This window comes from Atractosteus spatula, unplaced genomic scaffold (assembly GCF_055471065.1).
Source record: "Atractosteus spatula isolate fAtrSpa1 unplaced genomic scaffold, fAtrSpa1.hap1 Scaffold_9, whole genome shotgun sequence".
In the NCBI taxonomy this organism is placed as follows: Eukaryota; Metazoa; Chordata; class Actinopteri; order Semionotiformes; family Lepisosteidae; genus Atractosteus; species Atractosteus spatula.
This window is the reverse complement of record NW_028296923.1, coordinates 51,529-65,069: the sequence shown is the minus strand read 5'-3', so window position 1 is coordinate 65,069 and position 13,541 is coordinate 51,529. Positions and strand designations below refer to the sequence as shown.

General features: G+C 44.8%; 1 protein-coding gene, 1 non-coding gene and 1 pseudogene across 3 annotated transcripts; all 3 read left to right on the top strand.

The window, feature by feature from the left end:
• The first annotated feature begins 891 nt into the window (after positions 1-891).
• LOC148804732 (uncharacterized) lies at positions 892-9,051 on the top strand (annotated as a pseudogene). Its single transcript, XR_016090716.1, has one exon. The product of XR_016090716.1 is annotated as an uncharacterized LOC148804732 (transcript).
• On the top strand, positions 7,167-9,051 carry LOC148804733 (uncharacterized). Its single transcript, XM_088909814.1, has one exon. The coding sequence runs from the start codon at positions 7,167-7,169 to the stop codon at positions 8,205-8,207; it is 1,041 nt and encodes a 346-aa protein (XP_088765940.1). The 3' UTR covers positions 8,208-9,051.
• Positions 9,052-12,280: 3,229 nt separating this feature from the next.
• On the top strand, positions 12,281-12,362 carry trnas-uga (transfer RNA serine (anticodon UGA)). The gene has a single exon. It is a non-coding gene; the product is annotated as a tRNA-Ser (tRNA).
• Positions 12,363-13,541: the final 1,179 nt, after the last annotated feature.

Below are 13,541 nucleotides of genomic sequence, written 5' to 3'. Positions count from 1 at the left end.
CAATTTTTTGCAGCACAGAGAGGACCACTGTCGTGAGGCCGGTTAGCTCAGTTGGTTAGAGCGTGGTGCTAATAATGCCAAGGTTGTGGGTTTGAGCCACGTATGGGCCAGGTCATTTCCTCCTATGTTACCAAAGCTGTTAGGTTTCTTTCCGTGGTGAGATGGGTTGTCATGCAAAACTGCCACATAGTGCTGTGAAATGGAAATCTAATAAGTAAATTGAGTCTTAAAATGTAGAGAGCTATGCAAAAAGTATGTTGGTGCTTTTAGAAAATATATTTCAAGGATGTAACTGCTGTGCTGCAGTACGAGCAGATTTTTAGAAAACAGTGCGTCAACACAGTACGCACTGTTTAGGTTACTTTAGAAGACAATGTACCAAAACAATATATGCTGTCTGGGTCATTAGATTAGCAAAAAAGTAACTGATAAGCTTTGAAAAACAAATCTAGTGGTGCTTCTTCTTTCGTTTTATGATGTAATCTGTTTTGTCTTAGGGAAAGGGGAAGTGTTAGAAGGGACAAAGTGCTGAGCTTTCTCTTACAGCACAACATCTTATAAAAACCCTGTACTGCTTGTAACAAATGGTGTCTCTGGTTGCACTTTGCAAAGTGGCAGCAGGGCTCCCAATATTGCAATATTGAAATAAAGACCTTACTCAGGTGAGAACTCTCTCTTGTGGCTTTCTTGATAGTTATATTTCCATGACAATTTGGGGGCTCGTCCGGGATCACAAACCTGAGCGCGGACGGATGCTGAAACTCCATCCTGGCCTGGACAATTTTAGCAAATTGGACGGACCTCGGAGGATAAACTGTTTGTCCTTCCAGAGACGTGTCTGGAGAATTCACTGCTGTCTGACGTCAGTAAGTGATCCTTTTAATGAACCTTTTGTTTTACGATTAAGAAATCTTGCTCTAACCCTGGGGCTTGAGTGAGTGAGTCTGGAACTCAAGTAAAAAGACGATTCAGAATATTTTCTGTGGTTTTGTTGCAGAGAAAGAGGAGGCCGGTGAGGATGTTCTCACGCGGGTTTGATGAGTCCAGGACTCATAAAGAACTTATCTTAACACAGACGTGTGGTTTTTGCTCTGCGGAGTAGTTAATGTGATAAGGGTCTAAAGTAAGGCACCGATCGGTAAAAATGGGAAATGAAAATTCAAAGACGAAAACAGGACCGAGCGGTCCAGCGAAGTACATGTACAAAGAATTTGGAGAAAGGGGAATAAAGTGTCTTCCATCGTGGAGTAAGTTAGGTTTTCCAGAAAATGGTAGTTTTAGTACCAGGCAGATACAACAACTAGAAGAACAGTTAAAAGAAAAAGAGAAAAAGGGAAATAAGAAAGTCGACTGGAAGTGTTTTGTGTTGTGGAAAATTGAGGAGCAAGTTAGAGAAAGACAAAGTAAGTTAGGCAATAGTGGGAAGAAAACTGAAACGCCCATGAATATAGTGGGAAGAGAATATGGGTTAATATACTGTCAACCTTTTACTGATAATATGTCAGGATGGACAAATGAGAGATGGCCCTGTGCAGGTAGTTTTCAGCCATGGGCCATACGATTATTACACGAAACGACAGATTCACTTAACCCAGAGGGAGATCCCGGGTGGGATTTTGAGTACATGTGCAGATGTGTAAGTGTGTGGGAGGAATGTGCTAAGAGGCATTATTCAGGATGGGGTAAGAAACCTGAACAGATGATGTTGAGCACTACTAAAGTGTATCCCGAATTGGATTGTCTTGCAGTAACTATTGCTCCTGTGACTACCCTTCCGTCGCCTCCACCATATGGGGAGGGCCAACCGGCTTCACCGTATAATAGGCGACAGGATGAAAGAAAGGGTGACACGGAGGGGATGCTCTCACCGTCCCGCACAAGGAGAGGAGTGCGGTATGGTGGGGGTTGCTCCGCCGATCCTTCCGCCGTTCCGTGTCCCCAGTCCATGGAGGAGGGAGAGGGGGTGCTCCACATGCCAATGATTGAATGTCCTAATCCCCGCACCGGTGATAATGAGGAACCTACTGTCCTCGTTTATCGCCCATGGAAATTAACTGAGTTGGCGGCAGTTATTGGGGAGCTGCCAAACCCCAAAACCACTGGGCGTAAGTACACGACAGCCCTGAGACGGCTGGTAGCACAAACCAGACCCACGAGCGGAGAGCTAGAGACTATTTTTATAAAGACTTTGAAGCTTGATTATGGCAATGTAAGGGGAGATGGTCAAAATGAGTTTAGCCCTGACCACCCATACAGCAGCGATGCTGGCAGTGACTATCAGACCCAGCTTAATGCCATATGTCGCAGAATAGAGGCAAAATACTCGGGGAAAGTGGATTGGGTAGTGCTGAGGCGAAGTAACCAGAAACCCGGGGAAACCTGTAATGACTTTTTGGAGAGACTGACTCCTCTCTTCAGTAATCTTAGTGGCCTGCCTGAACCCCCAGCAGGAGGGGCAGGGTCAGTTTATAAAACCCAACTCACTAACCTTTTTGTAGAGTGACTGCTTCCAGAAATAGGTGGCATGGTAAAAGCTACCTGTATCGGCTGGGACACTGCCCGATTAGCAGAAGTATGTCACCATGTTTATCATGCTGAAAGACAGCTCACAGACAAGAGAGAGCGAAAAGCCCGAAAGGATAATCATCAGCTTCACCAGCTGCAAATGGCTCAGTTACAGTTTTACCAGGGTGAGCAGAACAGAGGGAGAGGACAGCGCACCCGGCGAGGCCGAAGAGGAAGAAGCAGAAGCCCGAGAGGGGACTTCCAGACTTGCTTCAAGTGTGGACGGAAGGGACACTGGGCTCGTGACTGCCCCGAACATAACACAGCAAAACGAAGAAGCGACGGCAACAACTGGGATCTACCACCACCCCCTCCACCTGAGGTAACCGTGAGATCACCCTGGCAGTAGGAAAAAAGGGACTGACGTTCATCGCAAGCTGAGCTAGGGCCTGAGGGCACCGAGACTTTTATCTTACCTGCCCTCTCTCCCCCGTCTCAGCTACCCAAGGTCACTTTATACATAAATTGAGACCCATATGAATTTTTAGTGGATACCGGAGCCACACACTCATTATTCAGGGACAATATCTATAGGTTCGACCCCTCCTCAAAATCCATTTTTAACAATAGGAGTAACGGGACATCCCACAAAGTCTTATTTTACTGCACCCCTGACAGTGGAATGCCAGCAGCATGGGTTTGGGCCTGGTAACCACTCCTTCCTCCTTCCTAAAGAGTGCCCTGTTAATTTGTGTGACAGAGATTTACTCTGCAAAATGGGCCTCACCGAATCGTCTGTTCAGAACAAGGGCTTGAGCTAACCCGCAATGAAGACTGCTTGCCACACACCATGTTATTACAACACTCATCCACAGTCCCTGACTACTATTACAGCTGGGACTTAGTGCAGGATGAGGAACAAACGCCACAACTTCTTTTACAAGAAATAAAAAGACTGTGGTCAGGCCAGGGTGATTTTCAGGACGTGAGTAATTTACATTGTACAGCAGAGGTTAGTTTTAGAGGTCCAGCTGAGGAATTTGAGATGGTGTGGTTCGGTGACGGACTGTGTAGTGATAAGATAAAAAGCAATGAGTATTTAATTTCGGCAGACTTTGCAGCATTAGCTATTAACTTAACAGAAGAGCAGAAGACACTTTATCGAGCGGGAACGCACCCTCATGTTTCCCTTGCTAAAGCATCAGGTTTTCGCTGGCAGGACGTGGGCAGTTTTGTCCAACGGTGTGTTGAAAGCTGCTCGTGGTCAGCTCCAGACTCTAGGAGAGTTAAATATAATGCCACCCTCCAGGCCAGTTGGTGCCAATACTCAGCGATCCTTCAAACCTGGAGGACAGTGCATCTCACGGCTCCAGATGATCAGATGGGTGCATTATTTGTGTCTACCCCTGTTGACACTTCCCATCCCGCACTAGAGGGGGTGCCCAGCTCCCTCTGGGCGGCTCACAAATATGATGTGGGATTAATAGAGGGGGCTTCCCCGCTCGAAGTAAAACCCAAGTCCACCTATGGGCCGAGTAAGCCCCAGTATCTGCTCAGGCCAGACGTTGAAGTTGGGCTCAAACCTGTGGTTGAACAGCTGGTCGCCGCAGGAATTTTGATTCCCTGCCCAACATCTCCCTGTAACACTCCACTGTTCCCCGTTAAAAAGGCTGATGGGGAATCCTGGCGCCCGGTACAAGATTTAAGAGCAGTAAATACACCCATATATGCTCGAGCTCCTGTAGTTCCAAATCCAACCACTATTTTGTCATCTATCTCCGGGGACTCAAAAGTTTTTTCTGTAATAGATTTGGCAAATGCATTTTTTAGTATCCCAGTACACTCTGAGTCCCAGTTCTGGTTTGCTTTCACGTTTCAAGGGAAAAAGTATACTTGGACTCGTATGCCTCAGGGGTATGCCGAGGCTCCTACTGTATTTTCCTCTGCATTGCAGTACTGTCTCTCAGGGTTTGGTTTTAAAAACGGTAGTACACTTGTGCAGTATGTTGACGATTTGTTGATTTGCTCTCCAAGTGAAAGCGCTTGCGTTCAGGATACTAAAGATCTTTTAAATTATCTTACCAGTACTGGAAATAAAGTTTCACTATCAAAGCTGCAGCTTGTAAAAAAGAATGTATGATATTTAGGTCATGACATTTCTGCAAATTCACGCTCAATTGGCACGGAGCGAATAAGTGCGATCCAAAAAATTCCAAAACCCTGCACCAAGAAGGAAATGATGTCCTTCTTAGGTTGCACAGGTTACTGTAGGGCGTGGATACCTGGGTATGCAAAAATAGCACAGCCATTGTCTGACATGGCGCACGCCTCAGGCCTGAATATGACTGACAGACTGACTTGGACTGAAGAAGGGGAAAACGCTTTTGGTGAACTCAAGACTGCACTGATGTCTGCCCCTGCATTGGGCATTCCTGATATGACTAAGGGGTTCACTTTATGTGTTGAAGAGAAGTCTGGTTTCTACAGTGCTGTCCTTTTACAAGAACACGGAGACCGTCTTAAACCAGTTGCTTATTATTCTCAGCGACTTACCTCTGTAACCAGAGGCCTCCCAGCCTGCCTACGTGCTGTAGTGGCAGCAGCTGCAGCTGTCATGGCTTCTGCCTCTTTGGTTTGTTATCGTCCGTTGAAGCTTTTAGTTCCACATGCTGTGGCTTTCATCCTCCTTCAGAGTAAAACTTCGCATTTCTCTTCCGCGTCTACTCTTCACTACCATCATGTCCTTTTATCTCTGCCACATGTTACTATCGAGCGATGCACAGTGTTAAACCCTGCAACCTTGTTGGCCACTCAGGACGAGGGGCGGCCATCACCTCTCAGGTAACCCCCAGGCAGGATCTCTCTTCTTCTCCCCTTCCTAACTCTGAGTTGCTCTTCTATGTTGATGGGTCAGCTCGTAAGGACCCGTCCACCGGATTGAGTCATGTTGGGTATGCAGTGGTCTCTGACCACTCCACTGTCGAGGCTGCTCGCCTCCCTTCGCATTTATCTGCCCAGGCAGCCGAACTTTTGGCTTTAACAAGGGCTTGTGTCCTGGCAACCGGAAAGTCAGTTACTATTTACACTGATAGTAGATACGCTTTTGGGGTTGTGCATGACTTCGGTACTCTCTGGAAGAATAGGGGGTTTCTCACATCAAAAGGCACACCGATCCAACACTCCCTCCCGGTAAGCAATTTGCTCGAGGCTATTTTGTTGCCCAGCTCTATTGCAGTGTGCAAGTGTGCAGCACACACCCACTTGCTGGATGAGATTTCAAGAGGCAACTCCAGGGCCGATGCTGCAGCAAAGGCGGCTGCAGTATCCCCTTTTTCTTCTGCACTTTTACTTCCCCTTCTCAGCCCTGAGCCCGCAATGGCTTCACTATCTGACATGCAGGCCCTGGCCACTCCGGCTGAAAAGGCAGTCTGGAAAAGGTCTGGCTTGTTTTCTAATGGGGTCTGGCTAGGCCTGACGGGGAAACCATGTCTTCCCCGACATTTCTTCCCCTACATTGCTAAAGTGACACATGGGCGAGACCATGTGTCAAAAGGAGGGATGGTAAGTATGGTAAGTATGCAATGGGACACGAGGGGATTCACAACTTTTGCAGAGAAATGTTGTAATAAATGTCTCATTTGTGCACAAAACAATGTAGGATGAGGCACTAAAACTCAGGCCTTAGCGCACCCCATCCCAGATGATCCGTTTGATCACCTTATGATGGATTTTATTGAATTAACACCATGTAACGGATACAAGTACTGCCTGGTAATCGTAGACATGTTTTCTAGATGGGTAGAAGTTTTTCCCTGTAAACACGATGATGCTAAAAGTGTGGCTAAGCACTTGCTCCAAGATGTTATTCCCAGATGGGGAATTCCAGGAAAACTTAGCTCAGATAACGGTACCCATTTTGTGAACAATGTCATTACCTTTCTCGCAGATCACATGGGCATTGATTTAAAACAGCATTGTTCGTACCACCCTCAAAGTAGTGGAGCGGTGGAACGTGTAAATGGGACCATAAAAAATAAACTAAGAAAAATGATGGCTGAAACAGGAATGAATTGGTTGACGTGCCTCCCATTGCATTGGTCTTGATGTATTTAAGGGCCAGGCCACATTCCACCATAGGACTCTCGCCACACAAGGTTCTTACTGGACGCCACATGAGAATAGGGCTTCCAGAAGTAAAGGGGGAGGCCACAGACCTCACCCACTTAGATGAGTGTTTGGTAGCATATTGCCGGAAAATGTCAAAACTTGTTAGTGATATTCATAAACAGGTTAAAGCTGCGGTGCCTGCACCAGACCAGGACCTCTGCCATACACTCCAGCCAGGAGACTGGATTCTGGTGAAAGACTTCAGGAGAAAGAAGTGGTGTTCACCCAGGTGGAGGGGGCCGTGCCAGGGGCTGCTGACCACTGCCAGTGCTGTGAAAGTCGAGGAAAGGGTGCCCTGGATTCACGCTTCCCACTGTAAAAAGGTCACAAACAAACTGAGCAAGGCGCAGGAGTGATGTCTCCACAAGGACAGATGGGGATCACCTGCTCGGGACTGATGTGCACAGCCTTTTTCCTTTTTATGTGGAAGCCTGTCACCACCCAGAAAGAGGAAGAATCTAAACGCGAAGCCTCTTTGTATACAAACTGGCTGAATGAAACAAACCATGAATAATGTGGGGGATATGAGTAATTTGTGGTACAAATTTATAAATCATACTGTAAAGTTAAAGAAATTTAATGCATCTTGTTATGTATGTGCTTTAATGCCTCATTCTACAGCCTCACCCATGCGACTTTTTCCCCGACCAGTTGGTAGTCACATTTCTGAATGTATAAGTCTAGTGGCAGGATTTCCAAAGCCAGACCCTAGATCTTTTCCCACCTTTACCATAACATATTTAACCTACTCAAAGGGGCATCCATATGCAAAAGGCCTGAAGAAAAATAAGTCTACTACATTAGCATTAGGCTTCGTTTCTCCCAGTGATCCAGCAGTGCATTTTGCTATTCACTTCAATGTTGCCAGTAAAAAAGCAGAATGTCCTCCTTTGTGGGATTACCTAAAAAATCACATTACCTGGACTGCTTCTCCTGTTAAAGTAGCAGTTTACCTGCCTTCTAGGGTTAATCACTCTTATTGCTATGAAAACAAAGGTCGCGGCCCCTCAGTAGGAAAAACAGGAGGCTGTAGCGCCACGGTTACTAACCATACTTTATCTGACGGAACTATGGTTTTGATGGATTGGTATTGGCAATGTGGTGCGAAAGTCTATGATAGCCTTCCTCCCCATTGGAGAGGAGTGTGTGCTCTAGTCACATTACACCACTCCATTCTCATTGTCCCAGTAAACTCTTATTTGTTAAATTCAATGAAGCCCCTTCAGAGGGAGTCAAGGGTTAAACGCGCTCTCAGTTGGGCTGACAGATATGGTCCAGATATATCTAAAATACCAGAGGACAATAGACTATTTACTGCAGCTGAAATGATTTTTTCCTCAGGACTGAGTATTCAGGCAGTAGCTAATGCCCGCTGGTTACAAATTACTCGCTATGAAATGTACTCTTTTATTAATATCACGTTAGAAGGCTTAGACGCTTTCAAACAAGAATTAAGGAGAGTTAGATTAATGGCACTTCAGAACAGGTTCGTGCTGGACCTTCAATTGCAACATCTGGAGGAGTCTGTGCTTTAGTAGGAGACTACTGTTGTACATATATTCCATCAAATGACGATGATTACGGAAATCTTACGCTCGCTATTCAGCATTTGAAAGAACTGAAAGACAAGGTGAACAAAGAAAGAGGCATTAAAGATACACCGGCTTTTCTCTCCTGGTGAGAATCACTGTTTGGGCAAGGGGGAATGTTTTTCTTTAAGTTACTAACACCGATTATAGGGGCTGTGATACTTGTCTTCCTGTTTTTATGTTGCTGTATGACATGTATTATTCCAATGCTTTGAAATATGGTAATGAATATGTTTACGCATCAGTATGTTCTGATAAAAATGCAAGAATCTGAAGTATGGGATCCTCCTGGGAATCCATATGAAGAATCTAACTTTTAACCATTTTCAAGAATAAAAAGGAGGGAATTGAAATGGAAATCTAATAAGTAAATTGATTCTTAAAATGTAGAGAGCTATGCAAAAAATATATTGGTGCTTTTAGAAAATATATTTCAAGGATGTAACTGCTGTGCTACAGTACGAGCAGATTTTTAGAAAACAGGTTACTTTAGAAGACAATGTACCAAAACAATATATGCTGTCTGGCTCATTAGATTAGCCGAAAGTAACTGATAAGCTTTGAAAAACAAATCTAGTGGTGCTTCTTCTTTTGTTTTATGATGTAATCTGTTTTGTCTTAGGGAAAGGGGAAGTGTTAGAAGGGACAAAGTGCTGAGCTTTCTCTTACAGTGCAACATCTTATAAAAACCCTGTACTGCTTGTAACAAATTGAGTCTCTGGTTGCACTTTGCAAAGTGGCAGCAGGGCTCCCAATATTGCAATATTGAAATAAAGACCTTACTCAGGTGAGAACTCTCTCTTGTGGCTTCCTTGATAGGTAAATTTCCACGACAGCCGACAGACAAGAGTGTTGCGGGAGAAGAGAAAAGTGTTTGAAGATTTAAGTGTCTTAGGTGGAGCCAAAATAAACTGTGACAAATGCAAGTGGGAGGATTTCCAATGCTTAATATGGTAAAAATAAGCGGAAGTTATCTGCCGGTCCTGCACAGTCTGCCATATTTTTGTCATATAAAGTGAAACTAGGTGTCGAACTGGAGCCTCACCTTTTGCATACAGATGCAGCCATTCAAAACAAGACGGCGATACCGCATTATTTATTTATACATCGAGTGTCACATTAAATGACAAAAATGAAGAGAGTTAAAGCAGCTGGAGAGGTTTTCTTACAACTTTTGAGCTGACACAGTTTTGGAAAATGTTTCCTTCACGCTGCACTGTACAACATAGGCAGCCAAGAGTCTCCAAAACAAAACAGAATTGACAGATAGGAGAAAATTCCCACTCGTCCTAAAGATCCCAAAATCCAGCACTGAGCGTAAACAAAGTGTCTAAGTAGCGTGGGAATGCTAACCCTAACCCTAGCTGGAGTTTGAGCAATCCAGCACCGAGCTAAAAAGATAAGTCAAAGTAACGTCTAATCGGATTAGTTTCCTTAGAGCTGGTTCAGAGTTTGCTCAAGAGTTTACCTTTCACAGATGCGCAAAGAAGAATTTTAGGGGTAACACCTCAAGGCGCCTTACAGTTGTAGGAAGTGATTAGAGACGATTCGTGGCGTGTGCTCGATCCCATATACTGTACGCCCCAGGTTGCAGTGCTAGGATGTAGTACAATACCGCATCAGCACGTAACAGCGTTATATGCAAGTGAGAGACGTGAGGGTTTCATCTTGCAGACTCTACTTCTCTCCTGTAGAAGTAAAGCAGGGCGAGCTTTCGCTCCGGTAAATTAGGTCACGTGTCATCTTCAATCACTTCTAAACACAACATTTGCTGGTGCTAGCTTTCCCCATGAAAAGAGACATTTCCCTTACAGTACATGACATATCGTTTTTTTTCTATCAATAAGTATAGAAATAAAACAAAAGAAAAAACGGTGTCGCCAAAGAATGCCCAGCTCTGTCGCCTTGGGGAGGTGTCAAGGGCATTGAGCTCCTTGGACATGAAAAGTGCCAGATAAATGCCATTTCTCATCATTTCTCTTGGCGTCAGTTCTGCTATTAAATGGGACGGAGGCAAGGGGCTCAGAGAGCAGGTTAAGTGCACACCGAACGCAGATGTGTCCAAGTGTCTGTAAAAGCGCGGTGCTCCGCTGGCGCTGTTTCCTAGTGGCTTAAAGTGCCTGCCTGGAAAGCAGGCGATCCTGGGTCTGGATACCAGCGGTGCCTCTCTCTGTGTCTTGTTGTGCCGAATGTATCATTTCAGACAAACATGCACAGCTTGGTTCAGTTTAATGCAAGAATTAATTTCCTTTCTGGAAGAACTTGTTTTTGAAGAAATCCATACAGCTTGTGAAAGATGAAATCCATTTCTTGGTTGTCAATGGAAAAATATCGCCGGCTGCAAGAAGCGCAAGTGATTGTTTTCCTTGACCATAAACCTGCAAATGTAGGGAGCACAAAAGGCCATCAGTCTCTGTGGCGCAATCGGTTAGCGAGTTTGGCTGTTAACCGAAAGGTTGGTGGTTCAAGCCCACCCGGGGACGCATGTCTCAGTTTTTCCAATGTAAACATCATCACCGCTAAAGAAGATGGCGCAGAAGGCTCCACAGCCGAAACGTGGTGCTTCTTTTCTTCTCTTTTCAGCATGGAGTAAACCTTTGCTTGATCCTTTGCAGCCTACGCATGCTGACGCAGCTACCTTTCTCTTAACGCGCCTCAATCATTATTCACCAAAACGATCAGCAGAATATGTCGCCTTTGTGGTGATGTCACTCCTCTGCTTCACAAATGTCCTTAGTGACGGGCCATTTCTTTCGGCCATTTTTCCGGAGCGGTTATTGATTGCTCCATCATTTCCCTCATGCTTTCCATCACTAGATTGAAAAAAAAAACAGAAACAGGCTGACAGGACGACAATCAAATTGCAAAAACTCATCAAAGCACTCGATAGAGTATTTGAATCCACAAGTAGCTACGAGCAACTTTGTCCTGGCTTGCATGAAAGTCGGAAAATGTCAAAAAGAAAAAGATGGTGGCTTTTTCATATTCGTTCTTTTATTTTTAGTTCGTTGGCTCTTCTGTCCATTGTCCTCCTGCCTGGCTCTTGACCTGTGACTGTCTGAACGCACACAGTAGACTTTCAGGCAGGGGATTTGTCCTGAGCCTCTGTGAAAGACCCACCCACCCCCATAAATAACTGCTCTAGAAACACATGAATGCAAAACTAAACCACAGCTTAAAGAGGAGCTCCAACTCAGTGCCATACTAATGTAAACGAAGTAATACTAAGACATGTTCTTATGGATTTGTCTTACCTTGAGATATGTAATTGGATTTCAGGATTAACTTCCACATTCAATGTACTGGTGATTGTTTGCCTGGTCAGTACCTGGGTGGGAGACCTCCAGCGAACAATTAAGCTTGCTGCTGGAAGTGGTGTTAAGAGACTCTTAGGATCTTCCAGAGGTGTCTGTCCAATAGCACTAGTTGCCTTAGAGCTGGCTCAAACATTGCTCAAGAGTATACCTTTCACAGATGCGCAAAGATGAATGATGGGGGTGCACGCTTCAAGGAGCCTTCCAACTGTAGGGACTGATTAGAGACGATCCGTAGCGTGTGTTCGTTTCCATAAAGGCCCCGTGTCTCAACGGTAGGACGGAGTCAAATACTGCCTCGACACGTAACAGCATTATATTAAACCGCAGGACTTGAGGGCTGTTTTGTTTGAATGTTCAAGGCATTCGTAAGAGCGTAGGTCAAGGGCCATTCGTGCATCTCCTGTAACTCGAGTAAAAATGCTATTCAAAGTGCAGTGACTGAAATCGTCGTCCACATTTCTCCGTTGTTGATTTCTTTCTGTCTAAGAAAGTTCTATTTTCATGTCCGAACGGGGAGACTTTATCATTCCAACTTGAAGCCACCCTTAAGTATTCTGAGGTGTGTGTGTCTGCTTGCACTTTTGGCGTAAAAGGTTTCTTAAACGGAGAGCGAACTTGAAAAAAGTTGCCGCAGCCGCCGCCGCCGCCGCCTCGCACTCCCTGTTCGATTGTAGCAAGAAGGCAGCGGGGATAGCGCTTGCTGTAGTCGTAGCCGAGTGGTTAAGGCGACAGACTTGAAATCCGTTGGGGTCTCCCTGCGCAGGTTCAAATCCTGCTGACTACGGCGTTCTTTGCATTTGGTCGCGTGCGTGTGTGAAAAAGGACCAGCGCTGTTTTGTTTTCGCTGGGGCCTTTAACACTCTAAATCGCCTGGACCCGCTGCCTTGGAAATCGATTCTTCAGCACCCACGAGTGACGCTTTGCGGCTGGACGCAGATAATGATGCTTTTTCTGCAACCAGCTTTCCAGCAGCTCCGTACTGAACCCGTTCTCCATTGCAACATAGCGGAGGCTCGTCACGTCTATAGCAAGGCTGTGTAGGACCGCATACGCCACAGTGACTTTTACACAGACCACATGAAAGGCAAGCAAAATACAGTTTTAAAATTCCAAACACTCACAAGGTCAGAGGAACAGCGATGACCTGAACAGATCTGTTACAGAAGTCTAGGTTGACCTTTTTAGAGCTGTAATTGTATTTTTGTTTAATAGAAGATCAAATCCACTCCCATGTACCAGCACCTTACAGTTTATTGATGTTAATTGTGTTTAAGTAATAAGATTGCTAACGCTGTTGGACTTTAGCTGGTGTTTTTTAGAACAAATTGCTTACTCTTCTGTAAGGAATATGCAGTACGCGCCTTTGTCAGTCATTGCTCACCATACCTGTAACTTTCTTATCTAACTCACTACCTCAAATGGTGAAGGTCCACAAACATAAATGAAAAAAAAACCCTTGTTGTAGATGAGGTGCACAAAAAAGCAGCCCCTGATAGTGTATAACACATTTATACTATTGCAGAGACACATGTAACACATATATATATACTGTATATATATGAAACAGAAACAGGAATCGCTTACTCACCTGAAGAATCTCTGTAGGAATATCTAGCATTTATCAATGGAAATAAAAGCTGCTTTAATACAGTGCATGTTCAAACTCAAACCCTCAGCTGCTGTTCTTGTTTGTTTTGTGACAAATTGCAACTGAGCATCGCATGAGCAGTTACGTACCCTTATCTGTTAGGGAATTTCAAGGGATGAGTTAGGTCAGAATGGGTAGGCTGCAAAACAACAAGTAAAGAGTTTATCCAAGATGAAACGTTGTGGCGGTTTTCTTATCTTTTCAGCATGGACTAAACTTTTACGCGTTCCTTATATGCTATATATGTATATACAGATGCAGCCATTCAAAATGCGCGGTAAAAACCCGCGGTACAGTAACCTACCCACAAGCCAC

What these genes read in the sequence shown, in the direction of transcription:
- LOC148804733 (XM_088909814.1), top strand. Translation starts at nt 7,167, where the DNA reads ATGAAACAAACCATGAATAATGTGGGGGATATGAGTAATTTGTGGTAC.